The sequence below is a fragment of the Trachypithecus francoisi genome, unplaced genomic scaffold, assembly GCF_009764315.1.
Source record: "Trachypithecus francoisi isolate TF-2019V2 unplaced genomic scaffold, Tfra_2.0 Lachesis_group4, whole genome shotgun sequence".
NCBI lineage: Eukaryota > Metazoa > Chordata > Mammalia > Primates > Cercopithecidae > Trachypithecus > Trachypithecus francoisi.
The window spans coordinates 36,645,987-36,666,253 of NW_022681469.1; the positions used below are offsets into that span (position 1 = coordinate 36,645,987).

The following is a 20,267-nucleotide window of genomic DNA, read 5'->3' on the forward strand; positions in this document are numbered from 1 at the left end:
TAATAGCCTTTGTCTCTCCTAAGAATTGCATGTAAGAATAAAATTCCTACTGATTCTTTGATTATCCTTTCTAACTCCTACTTTGCTCAATTTGTGGTAAGGACTGACAAATGATAAGTCACATAAATCAATGCCCTTTTAAGAACCGAGAATAAGCTAACTCATTTTGTAACACAGAAGCTGCATGTTGTCTCACTTTCCTAATGAGCTAAACTTTGCCTTTAGCAGGCTGGTCTCAAAAATAAATACCTATGGAAGAAATATGATTACATGGAAGCACAACATTATTCATCTTCAGTATTCTTTGGCTTTTGCTTTTCTTTCCAGGTATCTCTATGCCCTTGGACAGAAGGTTTGGAAAAGATGGAAAAAACGTTACTTTGTTCTAGTTCAGGTTAGTCCTTTTTTCCTGTTAAATAATCACTCTTAAGATAGCAGCTGTCAAAATGTGTTTATGTGGGTTATATCTATCAAAATTTACTGTTTTAGAAATTAAAATATGTTTAAGCCACTTTAAATAAAAGCAGTACATTCATTACATGCTAACACTAAAGTTTTTATGTAAAATAACTGTTTTCCAAGGCAAACAATTTAGCGAAATAAGTGGCATTGTTTTATGCTTTTGTACTCTTTACCCTCTGGCTTAATAGAAGGTAACTGTATTCTTGCATCAGCTTCTGCATTCAGTTTTTTGCAATATCAGATAAAATGTAGCCTCTGGAAAACTCAATTTTATACTAATGGGAGAAAAAGTGTGAAAAAGGCAAATAACTTCTGAATATTCTTATAAAGACAGTTTTGACCTTGTAGACCCTCTGAAAAGATCTTGGAGATCTCTGGGATTCCAAGCCTATACCTTGAGAACCACTGCATCATTCTATATTTTATATATAAAGCATAATACATATAATCACTCATTTTAATATAAATATTATATTTGTACTAACTGGCATTTTAATGCAAATATGCTGCCATTTAATGCAAATATGCCACATTTAGTACAAATAAGCCAAAAAAATCACCTGTTCACATAAATATGTTTTTAAGTCAACTTGCCTGGTATATATTTGTTTATGATTGGATTCTGAACATATATTATCAGAACGTGCAATTTGGCTGACTCTTCTTTGTAATCATGAATAACTTTGCTCATAGAACATACTAATTAAGTTAAATTTATATTAAAGAATACCCTTCTAAGTAATAGTCACTCCAGTCCATGATAAATCCAAGCTATTTTGTTCCCAATATATGACAAGAGTATCACTCTTAGAATTCTTAACACAAAACATTCTGTAAAAATCTCATTGATTCCAATGGCACACATTAAACAAGCTTAACTGGACGAGATCAGAATGACATGGTAAAATGCCAAGGAAGGAAAATGATCATTTGCTGTCTTCCAGCGAGTACGTACAGCCATCCATCAATTGCTGGATAAAATTACTTTATTGATGTCCCACGACAGCCTGGTAACTCCATGAAAAGTGTGAAAACTCAGTGAAAAGTAGTTTTATCTACATGGCAAACAGCCAGCCTATTTTTTTTTTTTTTTCCTAGCTAAAAGGTAATCTCTTCTTACGTGATTAGAACTAATAGTCGGTCAACTTTAATAAAAGATACATGCACACACAGATTTAATTTTTTTATATAGAGCCCTAGCATTTGCTTTGAAAAAGGTTACCTGTTTGGGGTTGTGAGTGATCTATTTTTCAAAAACCTTAAGGCATCTTCTACAGTTTCCACATTTAGTTTCTTACATTGGTGCATGAATTTAAATGCATTTCCTAAGCAATTTTAATAGATATTTCTGGACACTTATTTATATCTTATGGATATATTTCACTCATATCTAATTCGACAAGGTTGTGTTAGTGACTTGTCTTTATCAAGTTTTTCTAAAGCATTCAGCTGACTTTTCATGGAAACAGCAGCTTCTTTTTCAGTTATTTTATGCATTTATGTAAAATCTCATTTAACTACATAATTTCAATATCTAATGTTTTTAGCATAAACTAGTTTGGGAACAAACCCAGCTAACTTAGTAAGCATAGATCTTAACTGGTGGAAATAGGTATGAAAGAACATGGGAATGTAACCCAATAACCACAGATGTTTAGTATGTTATTTGCATTAGTCACTGTTTTTTTTTATTTTTTTATTTTTTATTTGATTGTTTTAACTGATTTTTTGAATATGAAAGTTAGACTTTTGCAGATCAGTCTTAAGAGGTCAAATTATCACCTCATGCTTTTTGCCAGGTAAGGTTCCAAGTAATCCTTTGCCCCTTATCTTATTTTCTAGCATATGATCATAAGACTCAGAAGTTATAAGGCAAATATGTATACTTTGATTATTACTCATAAGAGAGTTTAGAAATGAAGGAAGGAATTGTAATACTTTGAGACTATTAATTGGTGTGTTTTGGGGGGAAGATTAACCATGTCTTTGGGGAGCTAAAAGTGTTTTCTCAATAACAAAAATATGCTTTACATTTTAAAAGGGTTATCTAAGTTAATTCAAAGTAGACAAACCCATATGTTTCATAATTTAAATTTAAGAAAGTACCACCAAATTATAATGAATTTGAATTTATTCTACCTGAGGTTTCTTCTTAAAATTTGAAGTCATGTTTAAGCATTATATATTTACTTTCCACACATATATGTGCATATATCCACATGCATTCATGCAGAGAATTCCATGCCCAAATGTACTGAGAATCCATGTCAGTGTTCTGACAAGTTTTAAACACAAGTGAATCTTCCATTCAATTCCAAATGTAATGGGAAGGCAAATTGAAGGTACACACTTCAAAATCAAGATGGGTATGTATGGAGATTCAATGAGAATGACCCATTGGGAGGAACTGGGTAGTTTTTATTAGTATTTTTAAAGGCCATTCTGATTCTATCCACACATAGTTTGTAGGTCTATACCTGCAGGCTGCATTATTGAAAGGTGAAGGAATCATTTTCATAGGGAGGACAGTATACCCCTGCTGTGTCTGCCGCTGCCATCGGCAGAATGGTGCTCTGTTGATAATGTGAATCTCATCACCACTTGTGAGTGTGTATTATGAGTGATATCGCTGGAAATCCAACCATCAGCTCAAGAATTTATACTCATAAAAATTGATTGAGAGTAAGGTTTGGCCAGCTGCAAAGTCATTGTTCAAAGTGAACACTCGAGGAGCCACTGAGGTGAAAAGACTTTTCAAAGACTCTCATGTAAACATTTAAATTGGAGTCAAAAGGTGGGAAAATAAATGATTTGTTAGTATTGAGTGTTTATTTGGCATCTAAGTAAGATCATTTTGGTATCTGTTTATATTCTGATGCCAATATAGTTATAGTAATAAATAGATTTTAATGCTCTCTAAGAGGCTTCTTTTTTTTAATGAAGGTAAATTTTAGTTCAAGCCAAATTGAAAGAACAGTGATTTTGAAGAATATGCTTGAAATACTACCAGAATTAAACTTGTATATGTTTGTTACTTACTTTTCTTGTGCTTGTTCAGTGTTTTTGTATTAGATTTGGATGACATAATTGGTGTAAAGTACTTAAGATATTTTAATATATTGTAGTTCATTATAATAAAATAATCTGATACCTTTAACACTCTGTATTTGAGATTTGAGCAAATCAATTATTACTTCATTTTATATTCTGATGCCTATTCAAAAATGTATGTCCCAGGTGTTCCATATTCTGTAGTTAAAAAAAAATTCTGAAGCACTCCCCAATTAACATAATTATTGCTATATTAAATCTAATACTCATTAAGCAATTACTTTGTGGCAAGCATTTATGTAAAACATTTGTAATACTTTATCTTATCAGAATAAGCCTATGAGGGTAGGTATTATTATTATACCCATTGTACAGATAAGAAAATAATACAGAGAGGGGTTTTGGAACTTACTCAGGATTGGGCAGTTTAGTAAGTGGTAGAGTCAAGCAAATCCAGTTCTGTCAAACTTCTATTTTCTCTACCATACTGCTATGATTACATTGATGCTCATAACTACAGTTGATCTGAAGACAAACAGATACATGATAAATCACTATGGATCATTCATTTCATGAAGTACAAAACAGTGTTACTCTATTAGAAAAATGGCCAGGGATTGATGACATAATGAGGCCTGTGCTCATGAAGGCCACTGACTGTGTGACATCATTGGAAACTGAGTAGACGTCTGTATTGTTTTGGCCCTGTATCAAAGTGTTCACTGCTTGTTGTTGATGTGTCAGAATCGTGACTTGAAGTTGCTGCAAACAACAGCAGGCTATCAAGACATAATGTTAATTACATATCAGCTGAGTTGGCATGGGATGTAAACAGTCAGCCATGCCACAGAGTGATCCATACCTGCTGCAGATGTATGAGAGGCACTCTGTTAGTGAGATGTCATCAAGATCTGCTTTTAACATAAAGAAGTGGCTGCCCATCCTATTGATTTCTGAAATATTCAGCACACATGGGGACCCACTACAGCTGACTCCTCTCACTCACTTGAGAATGAAACTACCACCTGAAGAACGTGAAATTCAGTTATATGCTCCAGGTTTAGTCTGGGACACTAGCTGATGTTTGCTTATGGCAGTAAGATAAAGTGAAATGAACAGACACATTGTTGCCAAATCAAGAAAATCATGGCATAATGACTTTTTAGCTTTATGCTTTAAATTGGATTAAAATTTACAAACCCAGGACATGCTCAGTGTAGGATAAAAATCAAACCATGCAATTTTTATGGTAGAAAATGAAAGGCCTCTTTGACACTCCTGCTGGCACTACCACCTTATTCTACTATCCTTTGCAAAAGTATTCAAGTAGCCATTGCTAATAGTGTGGCCTTCCAAACTTGTTTGGAAGGAGTTAGGCACCTTTAATTCATCACTGTGTGAAACACACATCCACTCATTCCTAATGGAATCATTTCATGTATTTTTATTCTATGAGTTGCTTTGTTTCCCCTTTAAAAATATATCCATGAGAAGTTGCCATATCAACATATAAGAATCTATTTAATGCCAGGTGCCGTGAATCCCAGCATGTTAGGAGGCTGAAGCAGGAGAATCACTTGAGGCCGGGAGTTCAAGGCTGCAGTAGGCTATGATTGCACTGCTGCACTCTAGCCTGGGTAACAGAGCAAAACCCTGTCCAAAAAAAAAAAAAAAAAAACCTTTTAAGTGAATAAATAAATAACTGGATTCTATATTATAAATTTACATACTTTTAACAGTCCTCCTTGTTTGAACATTTAAGTTTTTTAAATCAAACAATGCCACTTCGAATGTTGTTTTTGTTGTGGAGGAGAAAAAAGTAATGCCACCATCAATATATGTATAATTCTTGTATATTAATCTTCATACATATGTGGGAGTATTCTTATAGAAATGAAATAAATTGCTGGCTAAAAATCCACAAAAGTTTACATTTTGTGAGCTTAATTTTTTTGAAAATTATTCTACAAGATTCCATTTCAAATTGCTCTGAGTGTGTACATGTGTGTATTTCTGTGTATGCATTCATATGCATATATATGTCTTTATATCTACAGGTATGTGTATAAAATCTCCTACACAAGTAGTGTGCCTGAATCTGTGCATAGTGGAGAATCTGTAAATATTTGTTAAATAAATGAATATTCCTCCTTTAATTTAGGTTCCTTCCCAAACCTCTGTAAGGAATATGAAATTGACTTCTATCTGAACATACTTAAATCAAAACCTAGGTGTCATGTTTGATCCCTCTTTTTTCCTTATCCTCATGGCAGAAAAGATTGCTATTCCATAGCAAAAACAGCATTCCATTTACATCCAGTCATCTCCATCTTCTCCACTATCATAGTAGTTGAAACCACCATCATCTTCACATGGATTCCTACAATGGCATCCTAGCTGTTCTCTCTACTTCCACTTCCATCCTTCTTAACAATCTGTTCTTCACATTGTGAGATGATCTATTTGAAGCATAACTCGCATTATGGCAATTTGCTGCTTAAATCCTTCCAGGAACTCCCTTTGCACTTAGAATAGCTCATAACCATGTCTTAGAGGAGATCCTAAATATTCTGGCCTCAAGCTTCCTCTTTGAATAGTTATTTTGTGTCACTGAGCTACATCTTGACTTCTAAAACTCTTTCCTCAGATTAATTACAGTGCCAAGAGTAGGAGTTTAGCACCTTCAAGTCACCAGATAGCCCCACTAAAGGCACCTCAAATAAATATATAAACTGGGGTTATTTTTAAGTGTCATTGTTGTGTAAATACACCTTTGGATTAAGTCCCTTAGTTTTCTTCCACCTAGATTGTTAGGCCACCCTTAACCCCCTCTATAGAAATTCTGAACATCCTACAGCTTTTATTTTCCTCATGTCTGGCTCATTCCTTCATGTCCATTTAGATATCAGTTCAAATGTTGCCTTTTCAAACGTGCCTTTTCCACCTAGGCAACCTGAAGTACCCCTCAGCTCATTCCCTGTCGCATTATTCTGTTTGATATTGTTAGGGGCATTTATCTCCAATTAATTTTTTTTTACATTTATATGTTTATCATTATTTTTGTTATGATCTCTTTACCCCTTCTAGAATGTATGTTCCATGAAAAGAAGGACTTTATCTTTCTTTTAGTCTACTTTATCTGTGGAACGTTAAACACTGCCTGGTACATGAGTAAAAACTAAGTATTTGTTAAGTAAATAAATATATGCAAATCTTCCTCAACATTGTTCCGAAAAGAATGACTTTCTTTTCTCTAATTTGTACACCAAATGCTAAATCTCTTTACACCATTTGGACAAGACAGTTAACAATAAATATTCCTGTCCAGTCTCTCTGGATCTTGAAGATTTATTCATTTTTCATGATTAAATTCAGCTCTGGTTTAGTTTGTTTTTTTAAATAACTCCAGCAGCACCTTTGGCCTCTGCCAAGAACATTTCCAGCTAAGGATTTTTAAAGTCTTAATCTTCACTGAAATTAGATGGTGGCAGTTGCTAAGCTGCCAGCTGTTAACATGATCCCTGCAGTAGGAATACAACATACAAACCTAAATGCTTGGTCTCTAGAATCCCATAGTTAGCACTTACATGTGTGGACACAGAGAGGTGTTGCACAGGTTGGCAATTGAGAACAAAATGGGAGGTTTCGTATACCAGATGCAGATACCTTGTGGTACTACAGCAACTTAGGTGTCCTATCAAAAGCAGTAATGCTGAAACCTGATTTCATGCTGTCCCCAGATTAAAGTCTGTTCATATCTCCCAATTCTCAACAAATCCATTCTTTACAGAGTTATTAAGAGTGGATTGGGTAAAAGATATTGAATGTTTGTCATTGCTGTGCTTCCACTGAAGGGATTTTCAATTTCAACATAGTAAATTATATAAGCTTTGTTCGGAAATACACAAGTAAGCTCGTAAATGAAAACAAATACCAGATCAGAATAGGTCAAACCACCTGTTTCTATCTAATTCCCTGGCATGTGGTCACGAGGCAGAGTAGAGGCTGCAAGACTGCCTCTAACTGGGAGCACAGGGAACAGGGTGACCCCTGCTAGTCTTTCAGCAGCATATTTTAACTATTAGCACAAACTGATACAGGTCTGAGTACAACTTCTCCAGATTACCTGTGAACTGGTAACTGGCTAGTAAACCAGCACCTACAGGTGTTAATACTATTCAGGAACACTTGAATTTACCCTGTGGGTTTGTTCTACTTCTGGCCTTGGGAATGTGACTTATCATGACCTTGCAAAGGGGATGGATAAAAGTAAGATCTCTTGGGGTACTAAAGGAACTAAAAGAAGGATGAAATACGGCAACATTTTATGGAAATAGAACCAGGAATCAGCGAGCCCAAAAGACTGCATTAATAGGTTGTAGCTTCTGGAGTCGATGTATTCGAAAAGCCAGATTGCACCTTTTTCAGTTGTCTCATGGGTCACATTTCCTAATTGTCAGTGACTGCTTTGTTAGTTGTTGGTATTTTATTACTCTTCCATCTGTACTCTTTGTTGTCTCTCTAGGCCCAATTATCTGTGACAGAGTCTAGGTCTGTTGGGTGATGTTTTAGATATTAAACAAAATATTAAAGAAGTTAAAAGCTAAAGGCAAATGTTTCAATACTTTGCCATTTAAGTGACCATGACTCTAGAAATGGAGTGATTACTCTAAACCTGAAGTTTCTGACTTGTTGATTTTTGTTGTTGTATCTTCAAAGACTTGTTAAATTGGTACTTACAACTTTATATCTTCAGCATGTTAGAAAATAATTGTCTCATTTAAAGCTAACTAAAGATACAATACTTATAGCATAAAACGGCAACTTCAAGTTGTACTTCAGGTTATGTGAAGAAAAATGCACATTAATGTGAGCATTTCACCTCACATGCTCTTTGACAACTAATTTATAAGGCTAGATCATAAATAGCAAGTAAATTTTTAATGTTTTTGGTGGGTTACACACATCAAGTCTGTACTCTTTAACACATGACAATATGAACATGTTGATTATGTAAAGAGCTTTTGAAAGTAATCAACATTTGGTTTTTAAGAAAGCAATAATTTTTAAAAGACATTATAATGTATATTTAAGATAATGTCCATTAGAAATAGACAAATGTAGCATCTAAAACTACATTTAGATATATTATCACTTTTCCTCACTTTCACAGTTTCTTATAAATTTACATATTCTTCCATGAAGCATCTTTATCAACACAGCCACTATGTTCTTTGTTTGCTGATAAAAATGTGAAAACAGACTGGGCATGATGATGACACCTATAATCCCAGCTACTCCAGAAACTGAGATTGCTTGAGGCCAGGAGTTTGAGACCAGCCTGGACAATGTAGTGAGACACTGTCTCTCTATATTTTTAAAATTAACTGGGCATGGTGGCATGCACCTGTAGTCCCAGTTACTTGGGAGGCTGAGGTGGGAGGATCACTTGAGACCAGGAATTTGAGGTTTCAGTGAGCTATCAGCGCACCACTGCACTCCAGCCTAGGTGACAGAGTGAGGTCCTGTTTCTAAAAAAGAAAAAGAAAAGAAACATCTCCTGAGAGTGGGAAGAAAGGTAAGGGTGGGGAGAGCCAAGTGAGGCCAGGAGACAGAAGTCAGAAACATGGAGCGTCAGCAGCCCTCAGCTCATTCAGTGTGGAAGCATGTGGTTTGAAGAGAGTTCAATCCCAAGTCAGTCAGGTGCTCACTGTGTTATAGTAACACCTGCATCAGGTACCCAAAATGAAACAATTCTTCTAAGAGTCAAAAAGAATAAAGTGAGAGGAGGACGGTGGCTCCCTGACAACCAAATTAGATTCACTGGGAGACCACTGTGTAACAGGCATGCATTGTGCTAGGCGCTCCCACATCAGTTCTCTCCAATTCTCTCAAAACCCTGTGAGGTCTATTATTGTTTTCTTATATTACAGAAAAATGAGATATATAAAACTTAAAATGATTTTTCTAAAGCCTTGTCAAAAATAAGTATGAAAGAATAAGGATAAGTAAGTAATTGAGGGGGTAAAATGAAAGTGGAATTTGCATTTGATATGGCAGATTCATCTGTTAAACCTGGTTTATCTTCCCTTCACTTCCAGTTGAAATGCCTTAATATGATTGTCTTCAGAGAGGCCTTTCTGACCACACTATTAAAAATAGAATGCTTTAGAAGTCTCTTTCCTCTGCTTTGTTTTCCTGCAAAACAATTCACCACCCAAAATTATTTTCAGTAGCTCCTTAATTGTAATTCACTTATCTTCTCCATTCTCACTGTGTGAGATGGCTTTTCCCCCCAATTCTGGGGCGCTGTTGTTTACCCAAAGCCTGGAAGAATTCACTGTAGATGCCTGATAAATATTTGGTGGATGAATAAGTGCACGGATGAATAAGTGCACGGGTGAATGAATGAGAGGGAGGAAAAAAGTGCCCATAAGAACACAAGGGGATATACAGAAATTATAAATACACAAGAAACTAAATTCAGTTAACTTTCTATTTTGTTTAGTATGACTAATCCACAGATCTCAAAAGACATCAAGGAAGGAGTATATCTCTGTAAAAGACAACATAGGAAAGAGCAATCATATTAGTCTTTAACTGTTTTGCCAATATGTCCTTTAAAATAATTTTATACAGCTCTAGATCCTCCTGAGTCTTTCATCATGAGTTTGAATAGTTGCAGTGGATACCAGTTTCTAAGATAGAACCACTAAATCATTCAGCAACATGTTCAATAGAATCTAAATACTTTTGTGATTTTATATCTACTTGCAATCATTGAAAATTTTATTGGCCGTGCACAGTGGCTCATGCCTATAATCCCAGCATTTGGGGAGGCCGAGGTGGGCAGATCACGAGGTCAGGAGTTCAAGACCAGGTGGCCAGCCTGGTGAAACCCCGTCTCTACCAAAAATACAAAAATTAGCCAGCCAGGCATGGTGGCACGTGCCTGTAATCCCAGCTACTCGTGAGACTGAGGCAGGAGAATTGCTTGAACCCAAGAGGCGGAGGTTGCAGTGAGCCGAGATCATGCCACTGCACTCCAGCCTGGGCGACAGAGTGAGACCCTGTCTCAAAAAAAAAAAGAAATTTAGTTTTTTTCTCCTCGAAGTCTTATTTCTATTGTGCTTTCCCAGCAGAATGTTATTCTTATGAAATAAGTGTTATGGCTCAAAATCTTGATCACTCTATCATGCTTCTCTACAATTAAAAAAGTCTATAAAATTGGACTTTAAAAAAAAGTTTCTATAACCAAAAAGCCCCCAAAAAGGATAAAATATACAATTCACATTGCTGAACATATTTAAAGGAGAATTCTTGACATTTGAGAGATAAATGAGTATGACTTCAGAAATGTGAAACTTAAGATTTAGAATTAGAATAGTAATAAAAAAATACTAGTTTATTTTACTCTTGTAAAATATTTTCGCAACTCAATTAAACATGAAAAATGATTCCTGAAATAAGTTATAGAAATATAATTAAGTAGTTATTACATAATGTGAATCCTAAACTCTAGAGTTTGTCAAAATAATGAATGGAACAATAAAACAGGTTCTATTCCTCATGTTATATAGAGCCACTGAAAAAATTATTTTTTCAATAAATAGAGAAAATATGGGTTATGTCTTTAAAATTTTTAAAGAAACTATTATAATATAAAAATTAAATGCTAAGAAAACTTTAATTACCAAATAATAGAAGATAAAGAGGACAAAAAAGCAAGACAAAATATGTTAGTTCTTATTATAAATAAGTTAAATGGACCTGTTAACAGTCAGATTCTCAGAATGAAATAATAATCTAAAGGGATGACAATATTAATTTCAGAATGAAATTTAAGAGAAAAATTAAACACCTCCAAAGATTACAATTTTGTGTTAAGGATATTAACAATTACTATAAAACAAATGATGGTGATTTATTGAACACATACCTGAGAAAAGAGAAATAATAAAGGTGTAATGCCTTGAATTATTTGCTATTCAGTTCACTTTTCTCTTTCTCCAACACCTTTAGTGATTTTTGATCAAAATTCAGTGCTATCTGAAACAATAACTTTGCCAGAAATTAAGAAGCAGTTGTCTTGCTATTCAGGAATACGGTTGTTTTTAAGTTTCAGAATGAGAATGTATAAAATAATATGCTATATTGAAAAGAATCTCCATTGAACTACAGAGAGTTGTGTTGTAGACTCAAGGTGACTTTTTTTTTTTTTTTTTTTTGAAGCGGAGTCTTACTCTGTCAACCAGGCTGGGGTGTGGTGGTGGTGCGATCTCAGCTCACTGCAACCTCCACCCACCAGGTTCAAGCAATTCTCCTGCCTTAGCCTCCCGAGTAGCTGGGACTACAGGTGTGTGCCACCATGCCCAGCTAATTTTTTGTATTTTTAGTAGAGATGGGGTTTCACTGCCATTTCTATGATACATTTTCTATGGTGTTAGCCAGGATGGTCTCGATCTCCTGATCTTGTGATCTGCCTGCCTCGGCCTCCCAAAGCACTGGGATTACAGGTGTGAATCACCACGCCCGGCCAAGGTGACCCTTTTTATCTGGGTGAACTTGGAAAGTTACTTCCCTCATCAATGAAAGCTGAAGTTTAGACCACAATCTCAAGAGCCCAGACCTTGTGTCTCAATGCTAGTGTGAGAGAATTACTCGGAGTATAATATTTCATTTTCTTTTCAATGAAGCTTGGTTCTTTAACTACTTATGATTTAGTGAGTTTTGAATCCTCTAAACATCATAGTTTTAAATTTCCAAATGTAGTATCTTCAAATTCTTGCTACATACTCAAAATCTATAATTCTGTCACATGTAATAATGATTTTTTGTTTTTGAGACAGAGTTCACTCTGTCACCCAGACTGGAGTTCAGTGGTGCCATCATGACTCACTGCCACCTTGAATCCCTGGACTTAAGTGATCCTCCCACCTTATCCTCCCAAGTAGCTGGGACTACAGGCATACGCCATCATGCCTAGCTGATTTTTAAAGTTTTTTTTTTAGAGATGGGGGTCTCGTTTTGTTGCCTAGGCTGGTCTTGAATTCCTGGCCTCAAGTGTTCATCTCACCTCGGCCTCCCAAAGTGCTGGGATTCCAGGTACAAGCCACTGTGCCTGGCCTAGATTTAGAATTAAATTATACATTTTATCATGTTCTATTACAATTCCAAAAACACCACTTTTTCCTAACTTGTTTTCAGTTCACAATACCTTTCAATATTTTTGCTTTACCTTTTTCTTCAAGTACTAATACATAAAATATAAAAATATCTCACCACTTACATAAGCCAGATATTTTTGTGAAGGTAAGAATGTCTTTGTAATGTGAATAATAACTCCCTAATTAGTTGTTTCCTAAGTTATTGTTTTTGATTCTGTGTTAATTTTGTTTTTTTCCCCAAATTTCCTTAGTATTTTGATGTCTTTCTTGTAACTATGGTCACATCATAGCTATCTACGTATCCTGAAAGGGCAAGCCTGGTTTCTCCATGGCTCTGACATCTGTGTCCATAACATAACAGGGTGCTCAAGACCTACTTGCATGAGGGAATGTTTACTGCTTCTTGAGTGTTTTCAGTGGAGTGTATGACATTTAAAAATCAAATGTCATTTGTTATAGTAAGTGGAAGAGGATACGTTTAAGAGTACAAGTTGAGTTATGTGAGCTGTTAAACTGTTAGTGTTTTTTTTTTTTTTTTAACAAGATAAATATGTGGTTTATACTTTCAAAAATAGTATATTTTCAAATATGGCAGAATATTTACTGAATTGAAATAAATTAAATTTCATGCCAAAATACAGAAGCAGGGACTCTGTGCCACACACTGTGGGAGCCATTTTATACGTATTATGAAGAAACTGAGTCAAAAACAAAGAAATGACAAACAAGGTTAGAATGGTAAAGGGAACAAATTTGTAAAAAATTTGGAAAAAAGAGTAGGGGTTTATTAGATTGAGAAATAGGTAGAAATGAAATTTTAAACCTAAAGGTGATATTCTTCTGCTTGGCAGTTCGGCTGAAGAACTGAATTAAAGTGGGTGAGTCTTGCTGGATGGTCCATCTGGAGTACTTTACACAGCAATAGCTGTAGATTGCAGCTAGTCATTGATGGAGATGTTTGTGAGCCATGCAGGGAAGGCAGACCTTCCCATGCCCTTCATCTCTCTCCCAGCAGCAGGTTCCAGATTGTTCATGTGGTGATGTGTCAGGAGACTTTTTTAGTCAGGTTTTTAAGATTCTTCCAAATAAGAGAAGGAGATGAGACAGTTGTGAATTAGCTGCTCAATATATTTTCTATTATTTCAATAGTTGACTATAAAAGTATTTGTAAAGGTCCCCTGGTGTTGAATAATTATAATTTAAATATGCATAAGACACATTTTACACAGTATGTTTAGTTGCATACACTAACCCCATCATAATAGTTTCTTCTTTTCTTTTCTGAAATGTAGTGAGAAGGACTCACACAGTTTTTCTCATACGTATAAAAGTTAGACTTACTATTCGGAAAGTTCATAAAGCAAAATTAAAATTAAAGGATTGGTCAAAAGATTTAAATTGGTAGTTTTGGCTAGACTTAAAGATAATAGTAAGAATTCCTTTTCGGCCAATACCTAGAAATGCTGAATAAAATATAGTGCCCATCTTTTTAAATACGTAGGTCAACTGCAAGAAAAAAAGAAAATCTTTAGAGACCAAAAACAACTAGAATGATTATGATTGTGAGTTGACATTGTGGCTACAATAGTGCTGGAATTTGAAATTAGTGGATGTTGATGTTGTTAGGTAGGCACTTGGGATTTTATTGCTCATGCAGAGAAAGAAGACGTACCATGAAGTATTCTTAAAGTGGATATTTGGAACAGAGAACTTATAAAGAACTTAAAAGAACCAGATCTCAGTGAAATGATGAACTAGGAAAAAAATCTGCCCTTGGGCAATTAATCTTGTGTTTGGGCTTAAGCTCTGAATGTGCAGAACAATTAACCCTCAGAATTTTTAAGTATTAGCTTGTACTCAAAGAATGTTGAAGTCCCAGTTTATTTTATTAAATATAAGGGAAATACCTGTTAGGAAAGTAACATGAAAAGCAGTCCGGAATTGGTGATGACCATGGAGCAGCTGGCATTTTTAAAAGTTGCTTTTTCAGTCAGGAGCAAGATGGCCGAATAGGAACAGCTCCAGCCTCCAGCTCCCAGTTCGAGCAACACGGAAGACGGGTGATTTCTGCATTTTCAACTGACGTACCGGGTTCATCTCACTGGGGAGTGCTGGACAATCGGTGCTGGTCAGCTAGTGCAGCCTAACCAGCAAGAGCTGAAGCAGGGTGAGGCATCACCTCACCTGGGAAGCACAAGGGGAAAGGGAATCCCTTTTCCTAGCCAAGGGAAACTGAGACACACAACACCTGAAAAATGGGGTAACTCCCACCCTAATACTGCGCTTTACCAAGGGTCTTAGCAAACAGCACACCAGGAGATTATATCCCACACCTGGCCCGGAGGGTCCCACGCCCACGGAGCCTCCCTCATTACTAGCAGAACAGTCTGAGACCTAACTGCAAGGCGGCAGCAATGCTGGGGGAGGGGCGCTCGCCATTGCTGAGGCTTAAGTAGGTAAACAAAGCCTCTAGGAAGCTCGAACTGGGTGGAGCCCACCTCAGCTCAAGGAGGCCTGCCTGTCTCTGTAGACTACGTCTGGGTGGCGTCCGACAGCTTTGAAGAGAGCAGTAGATCTCCCAGCATGGAGGTTGAGATCTGAGAATGGACAGACTGTCTGCTCAAGTGGGTCCCTGAACCCTGAGTAGCCTAACTGGGAGACATCCGCAACTAGGTGCAGACTGACACCTCACACCTCACACAGTGGGGTACACCTCTGAGAGGAAGCTTCCAGAGCAAGAATCACAGCAGCACTTTCTGTTCAGCAATATTCTATCTTCTGCAGCCTTTGCTGGTGATACCCAGGCAAACAGGGTCTGGAGTGGACCTCAAGCAATCTCTAACAGACCTACAGCTGAGGGTCCTGACTGTTAGAAGGAAAACTAACAAACAGAAAGGACACCCACACCAAAACCCCATCAGTACGTCACCAGCATCAAAGACCAGAGGCAGATAAAACCACAAAGATGGGGAAAAAGCAGGGCAGAAAAGCTGGAAATTCAAAAAATCAGAGCGCATCTCCCCCTGCAAAGAAACGCAGCTCATCACCAGCAATGGATCAAAACTGGAAGGCGAATGCCTTTGATGAGTTAAGAGGAGAAGGCTTCAGTTGGTAAAAGTTCTCAGAGATAAAGGAGGAACTACATACCCAGCACAAAGAAACTAAAAATCTTGAAAAAAGAGTGGAAGAATGGATAACTAGAATAATCAATGCAGAGAAGGCTATAAACGAACTGACAGAGATAAAAACCATGACACGAGAGATACATGACAAATGCACAAGCTTCAGTAACCGACTCGATCAACTGGAAGAAAGAGTATCAATGATTGAAGATCAAATGAATGAAATGAAGCGAGAAGAGAAGTCTAGAGAAAAAAAAGGAAAAAGAAATGAACAAAGCCTCCAAGAAATATGGGACTATGTGAAAAGACCATATCTGTGTCTGATTGGTGTGCCTGAAAATGACAGGGAAAATGGAACCAAGTTGGAAAACACTCTTCAGGATATCATCCAGGGGAACTTCCCCAACCTAGTAAGGCAGGCCAACATTCAAATTCAGGAAATACAAAGAACGCCACAAAAATACTCGTTGAGAAGAGCAACTCCAAGACACATAATTGTCAGATTAACCAAAGTTGAAATGAAGGAAAAAAAGGGCAGCCAGAGAGAAAGGTCGGGTTACCCACAAAGGGAAGCCCATCAGACTAACAGCAGGTCTCTCGGAAGAAACTCTACAAGCCAGAAGAGAGTGGGGGCCAATATTCAACATTCTTAAAGAAAAGAATTTTCAACCCAGAATTTCATATCCAGCCAAACTAAGTTTCATAAGTGAAGGAGAAGTAAAATCCTTTACAGACCAGCAAATGCTTAGTGATTTTGTCACCACCAGGCCTGCCCTACAAGAGATCCTGAAGGAAGCACTAAACATGGAAAGGAACAACTGGTACCAGTCATTGCAAAAACATGCTAAAATGTAAAGACCATCGAGGCTAGGAAGAAACTGCATCAACTAATGAGCAAAATAACCAGCTAATATCACAATGACAGGATCAAGTTCACACATAACAATATTAACCTTAAATGTAAATGGACTAAATAGTCCAATTAAAAGACACAGACTGGCAAATTGGATAAAGAGTCAAGACCCATCAGTTTGCTGTATTCAGGAGACCCATCTCACATGCAGAGACACACATAGGCTCAAAATAAAGGGATGAAGGAAGATCTACCAAGCAAATGGAGACCAAAAAAAAGCAGGGGTTGCAATCCTAGTTTCTGATAAAACAGACCTTAAACCATCAAAGATCAAATGAGACAAAGAAGGCCATTACATAATGGTAAGGGATCAATTCAACAGGAAGAGCTAACTCTCCTAAATATATATGCGCCCAATACAGGAGCACCCAGATTCATAAAGCAAGTCCTCAGAGACTTACAAAGAGACTTAGACTCCCATACAATAATAATGGGAGACTTCAGCACCCCACTGTCAACATTAGATAGATCAACGAGACAGAAAGTTAACAAGGATATCCAGGAATTGAACTCAACTCTGCACCAAGCAGACCTAATAGACATCTACAGAACTCTCCACCCTAAATCAACAGAATATACATTCTCCTCAGCAGCACATTGCATTTATTCCAAAATTGACCACATAGTTGGAAGTAAAGCACTCCTCAGCAATTGTAAAAGAACAGAAATTATAACAAACTGTCTCTTAGACCACAGTGCAATCAAACTAGAACTCAGAACTAAGAAACTCAATCAAAACCGCTCAACTACATGGAAACTGAACAACCTGCTCCTGAATGACTACTGGGTACATAACGCAATGAAGGCAGAAATAAAGATGTTCTTTGAAACCAGTGAGAACAAAGATACAACATACCAGAATCTCTGGGACACATTTAAAGCAGTGTGTAGAGGGAAATTTATAGCACTAAATGCCCACAAGAGAAAGCTGGAAAGATCTAAAATTGACACTCTAACATCACAATTAAAAGAACTGGAGAAGCAAGAGCAAACACATTCAAAAGCTAGCAGAAGACAAGAAATAACTAAGATCAGAGCAGAACTGAAGGAGATAGAGATACAAAAAACCCTCCAAAAAATCAATGAATCCAGGAGATGGTTTTTTGAAAAGATCAACAAAATTGATAGACCGTTAGCAAGACTAGTAAAGAAGAAAAGAGAGAAGAATCAAATAGACGCAATAAAAAATGATAAAGGGGATATCACCACTGACCCCACAGAAATACAAACTACCATCAGAGAATGCTATAAACACCTCTACACAAATAAATTAGAAAACCTAGAAGAAATGGATAATTTCCTGGGCATTTACACTCTCCCAAGACTAAACCAGGAAGAAGTTGAATCCCTGAATAGACCAATAGCAGGCTCTGAAATTGAGGCAATAATTAATAGCCTACCAACCAAAAAAAGTCCAGGACCAGACGGATTCATAGCCAAATTCTACCGGAGGTACAAGGAGGAGCTGGTACCATTCCTTCTGGAACTATTCCAATCAATAGAAAAAGGGGATCCTCCCTAACTCATTTTATGAGGCCAACATCATCCTGATACCAAAGCCTGGCTAATACACAACAAAGAAAGAGAATTTTAGACCAATATCCCTGATGAACATCAATGCAAAAATCCTCAATAAAATACTGGCATATCAAATCCAGCAGCACATCAAAAAGCTTATCCACCATGATCAAGTGGGCTTCATCCCTGGGATGCAAGGCTGGTTCAACATACTCAAATCAATAAACGTAATCCAGCATATAAACAGAACCAAAGACAGAAACCACATGATTATCCCAATAGATGCAGAAAAGGCCTTTGGCAAAATTCAATACCCCTTCATGCTAAAAACTCTCAATAAATTCGGTATTGATGGAACATATCTCAAAATAAGAGCTATTTATGACAAACCCACAGCCAATATCATACTGAATGGGCAAAAACTGGAAACATTCCCTTTGAAAACTGGGACAAGACAGGGATGCTCTCTCTCACCACTTCTATTCAACATAGTGTTGGAAGTTCTGGCTAGGGCAGTCAGGCAAGAGAAAGAAATAAAGGGTATTCAGTTAGGGAAAGAAGAAGTCAAATTGTCCCTGTTTGCAGATGACATGATTGTATATTTAGAAAACCCCATCGTCTCAGCCCAAAATCTCCTTAAGCTGATAAGCAACTTCAGCAAAGTCTCAGGATACAAAATTAATGTGCAAAAATCACAAGCATTCTTATACACCAGTAACAGACAAACAGAGAGCCAAATCATGAATGAAATTCCATTCACATTGCTTCAAAGAGAATAAAATACCTAGGAATCCAACTTACAAGGGATGTGAAGGACCTCTTCAAGGAGAATTACTAACCACTGCTCAGTGAAATCAAAGAGGACACAAACAAATGGAAGAACATACCATGCTCATGGATAGGAAGAATCAATATCGTGAAAATGGCCATACTGCCCAAGGTAATTTACAGATTCAATGCCATCCCCATCAAGCTACCAATGAGTTTCTTCACAGAATTGGAAAAAAACTGCTTTAAAATTCATATGGAACCAAAAAAGAGCCCGCATTGCCAAGACAATCCTAAGTCAAAAGGACAAAGCTGGAGGCATCACGCTACCTGACTTCAAACTATACTATAAGACTACAGTAACCAAAACAGCATGGTACTGGTACCAAAACAGAGATATAGACTGATGGAACAGAACAGAGTCCTCAAAAATAATACCACACATCCACAGCCATCTGATCTTTGACAAACCTGAGAGAAACAAGAAATGGGGAAAGGATTCCCTATTTAATAAATGGTGCTGGGAAAATTGGCTAGCCATCAGTAGAAAGCTGAAACTAGATCCTTTCCTTACTCTTTATACAAAAATTAATTCAAGATGGATTAGAGACTTAAATGTTAGACCTAATACCATAAAAACCCTAGAAGAAAACTTAGGTAATACCATTGAGGACATAGGCATGGGCAAGGACTTCATGTCTAAAACACCAAAAGCAATGGCAACAAAAGCCAAAATTGACAAATGGGATCTAATTAAACTAAAGAGCTTCTGCACCAAAAGCAATGGCAACAAAAGCCAAAATTGACAAATGGGATCTAATTAAACTAAACAGCTTCTGCACAGCAAAAGAACTACCATCAGAGTGAACAGGCAACCTACAGAATGGGAGAAAATTTTTGCAATCTACTCATCTGACAAAGGGCTAATATCCAGAACCTACAAAGAACTCAAACAAATTTACGAGAAAAAAACAAACAACCCCATCAAAAACTGGGCAAAGGACATGAACAGACATTTCTCAAAAGAAGGCATGCATACAGCCAACAGACACATGAAAAAATGCTCATCATTACTGGCCATCAGAGAAATGCAAATCAAAACCACAATGAGATACCATCTCACACCAGTTAGAATGGCAATCGTTAAAAAGTCAGGAAACAGCAGGTGCTGAGAGGATGTGGAGAAATAGGGACACTTTTACACTGTTGGTGGGATTGTAAACTAGTTCACTCAGTATGGAAAAGAGTATAGTGATTCCTCAAGGA

The 20,267-nt window shown here is 36.8% G+C and overlaps 1 protein-coding gene across 22 annotated transcripts in view; it reads left to right on the forward strand.

Moving 5' to 3' along the window:
- The window catches only part of CADPS2 (calcium dependent secretion activator 2), a 578,042-nt gene that overhangs the window by 358,466 nt on the left and 199,309 nt on the right, over nt 1-20,267 (forward strand). For all 22 annotated transcript variants that reach the window (XM_033192372.1, XM_033192385.1, XM_033192376.1 and 19 more), the window contains exon 9: nt 328-394. In XM_033192372.1, the coding sequence (XP_033048263.1) occupies nt 328-394 (67 nt within the window). The remainder of the gene's footprint in view (nt 1-327; nt 395-20,267) is intronic.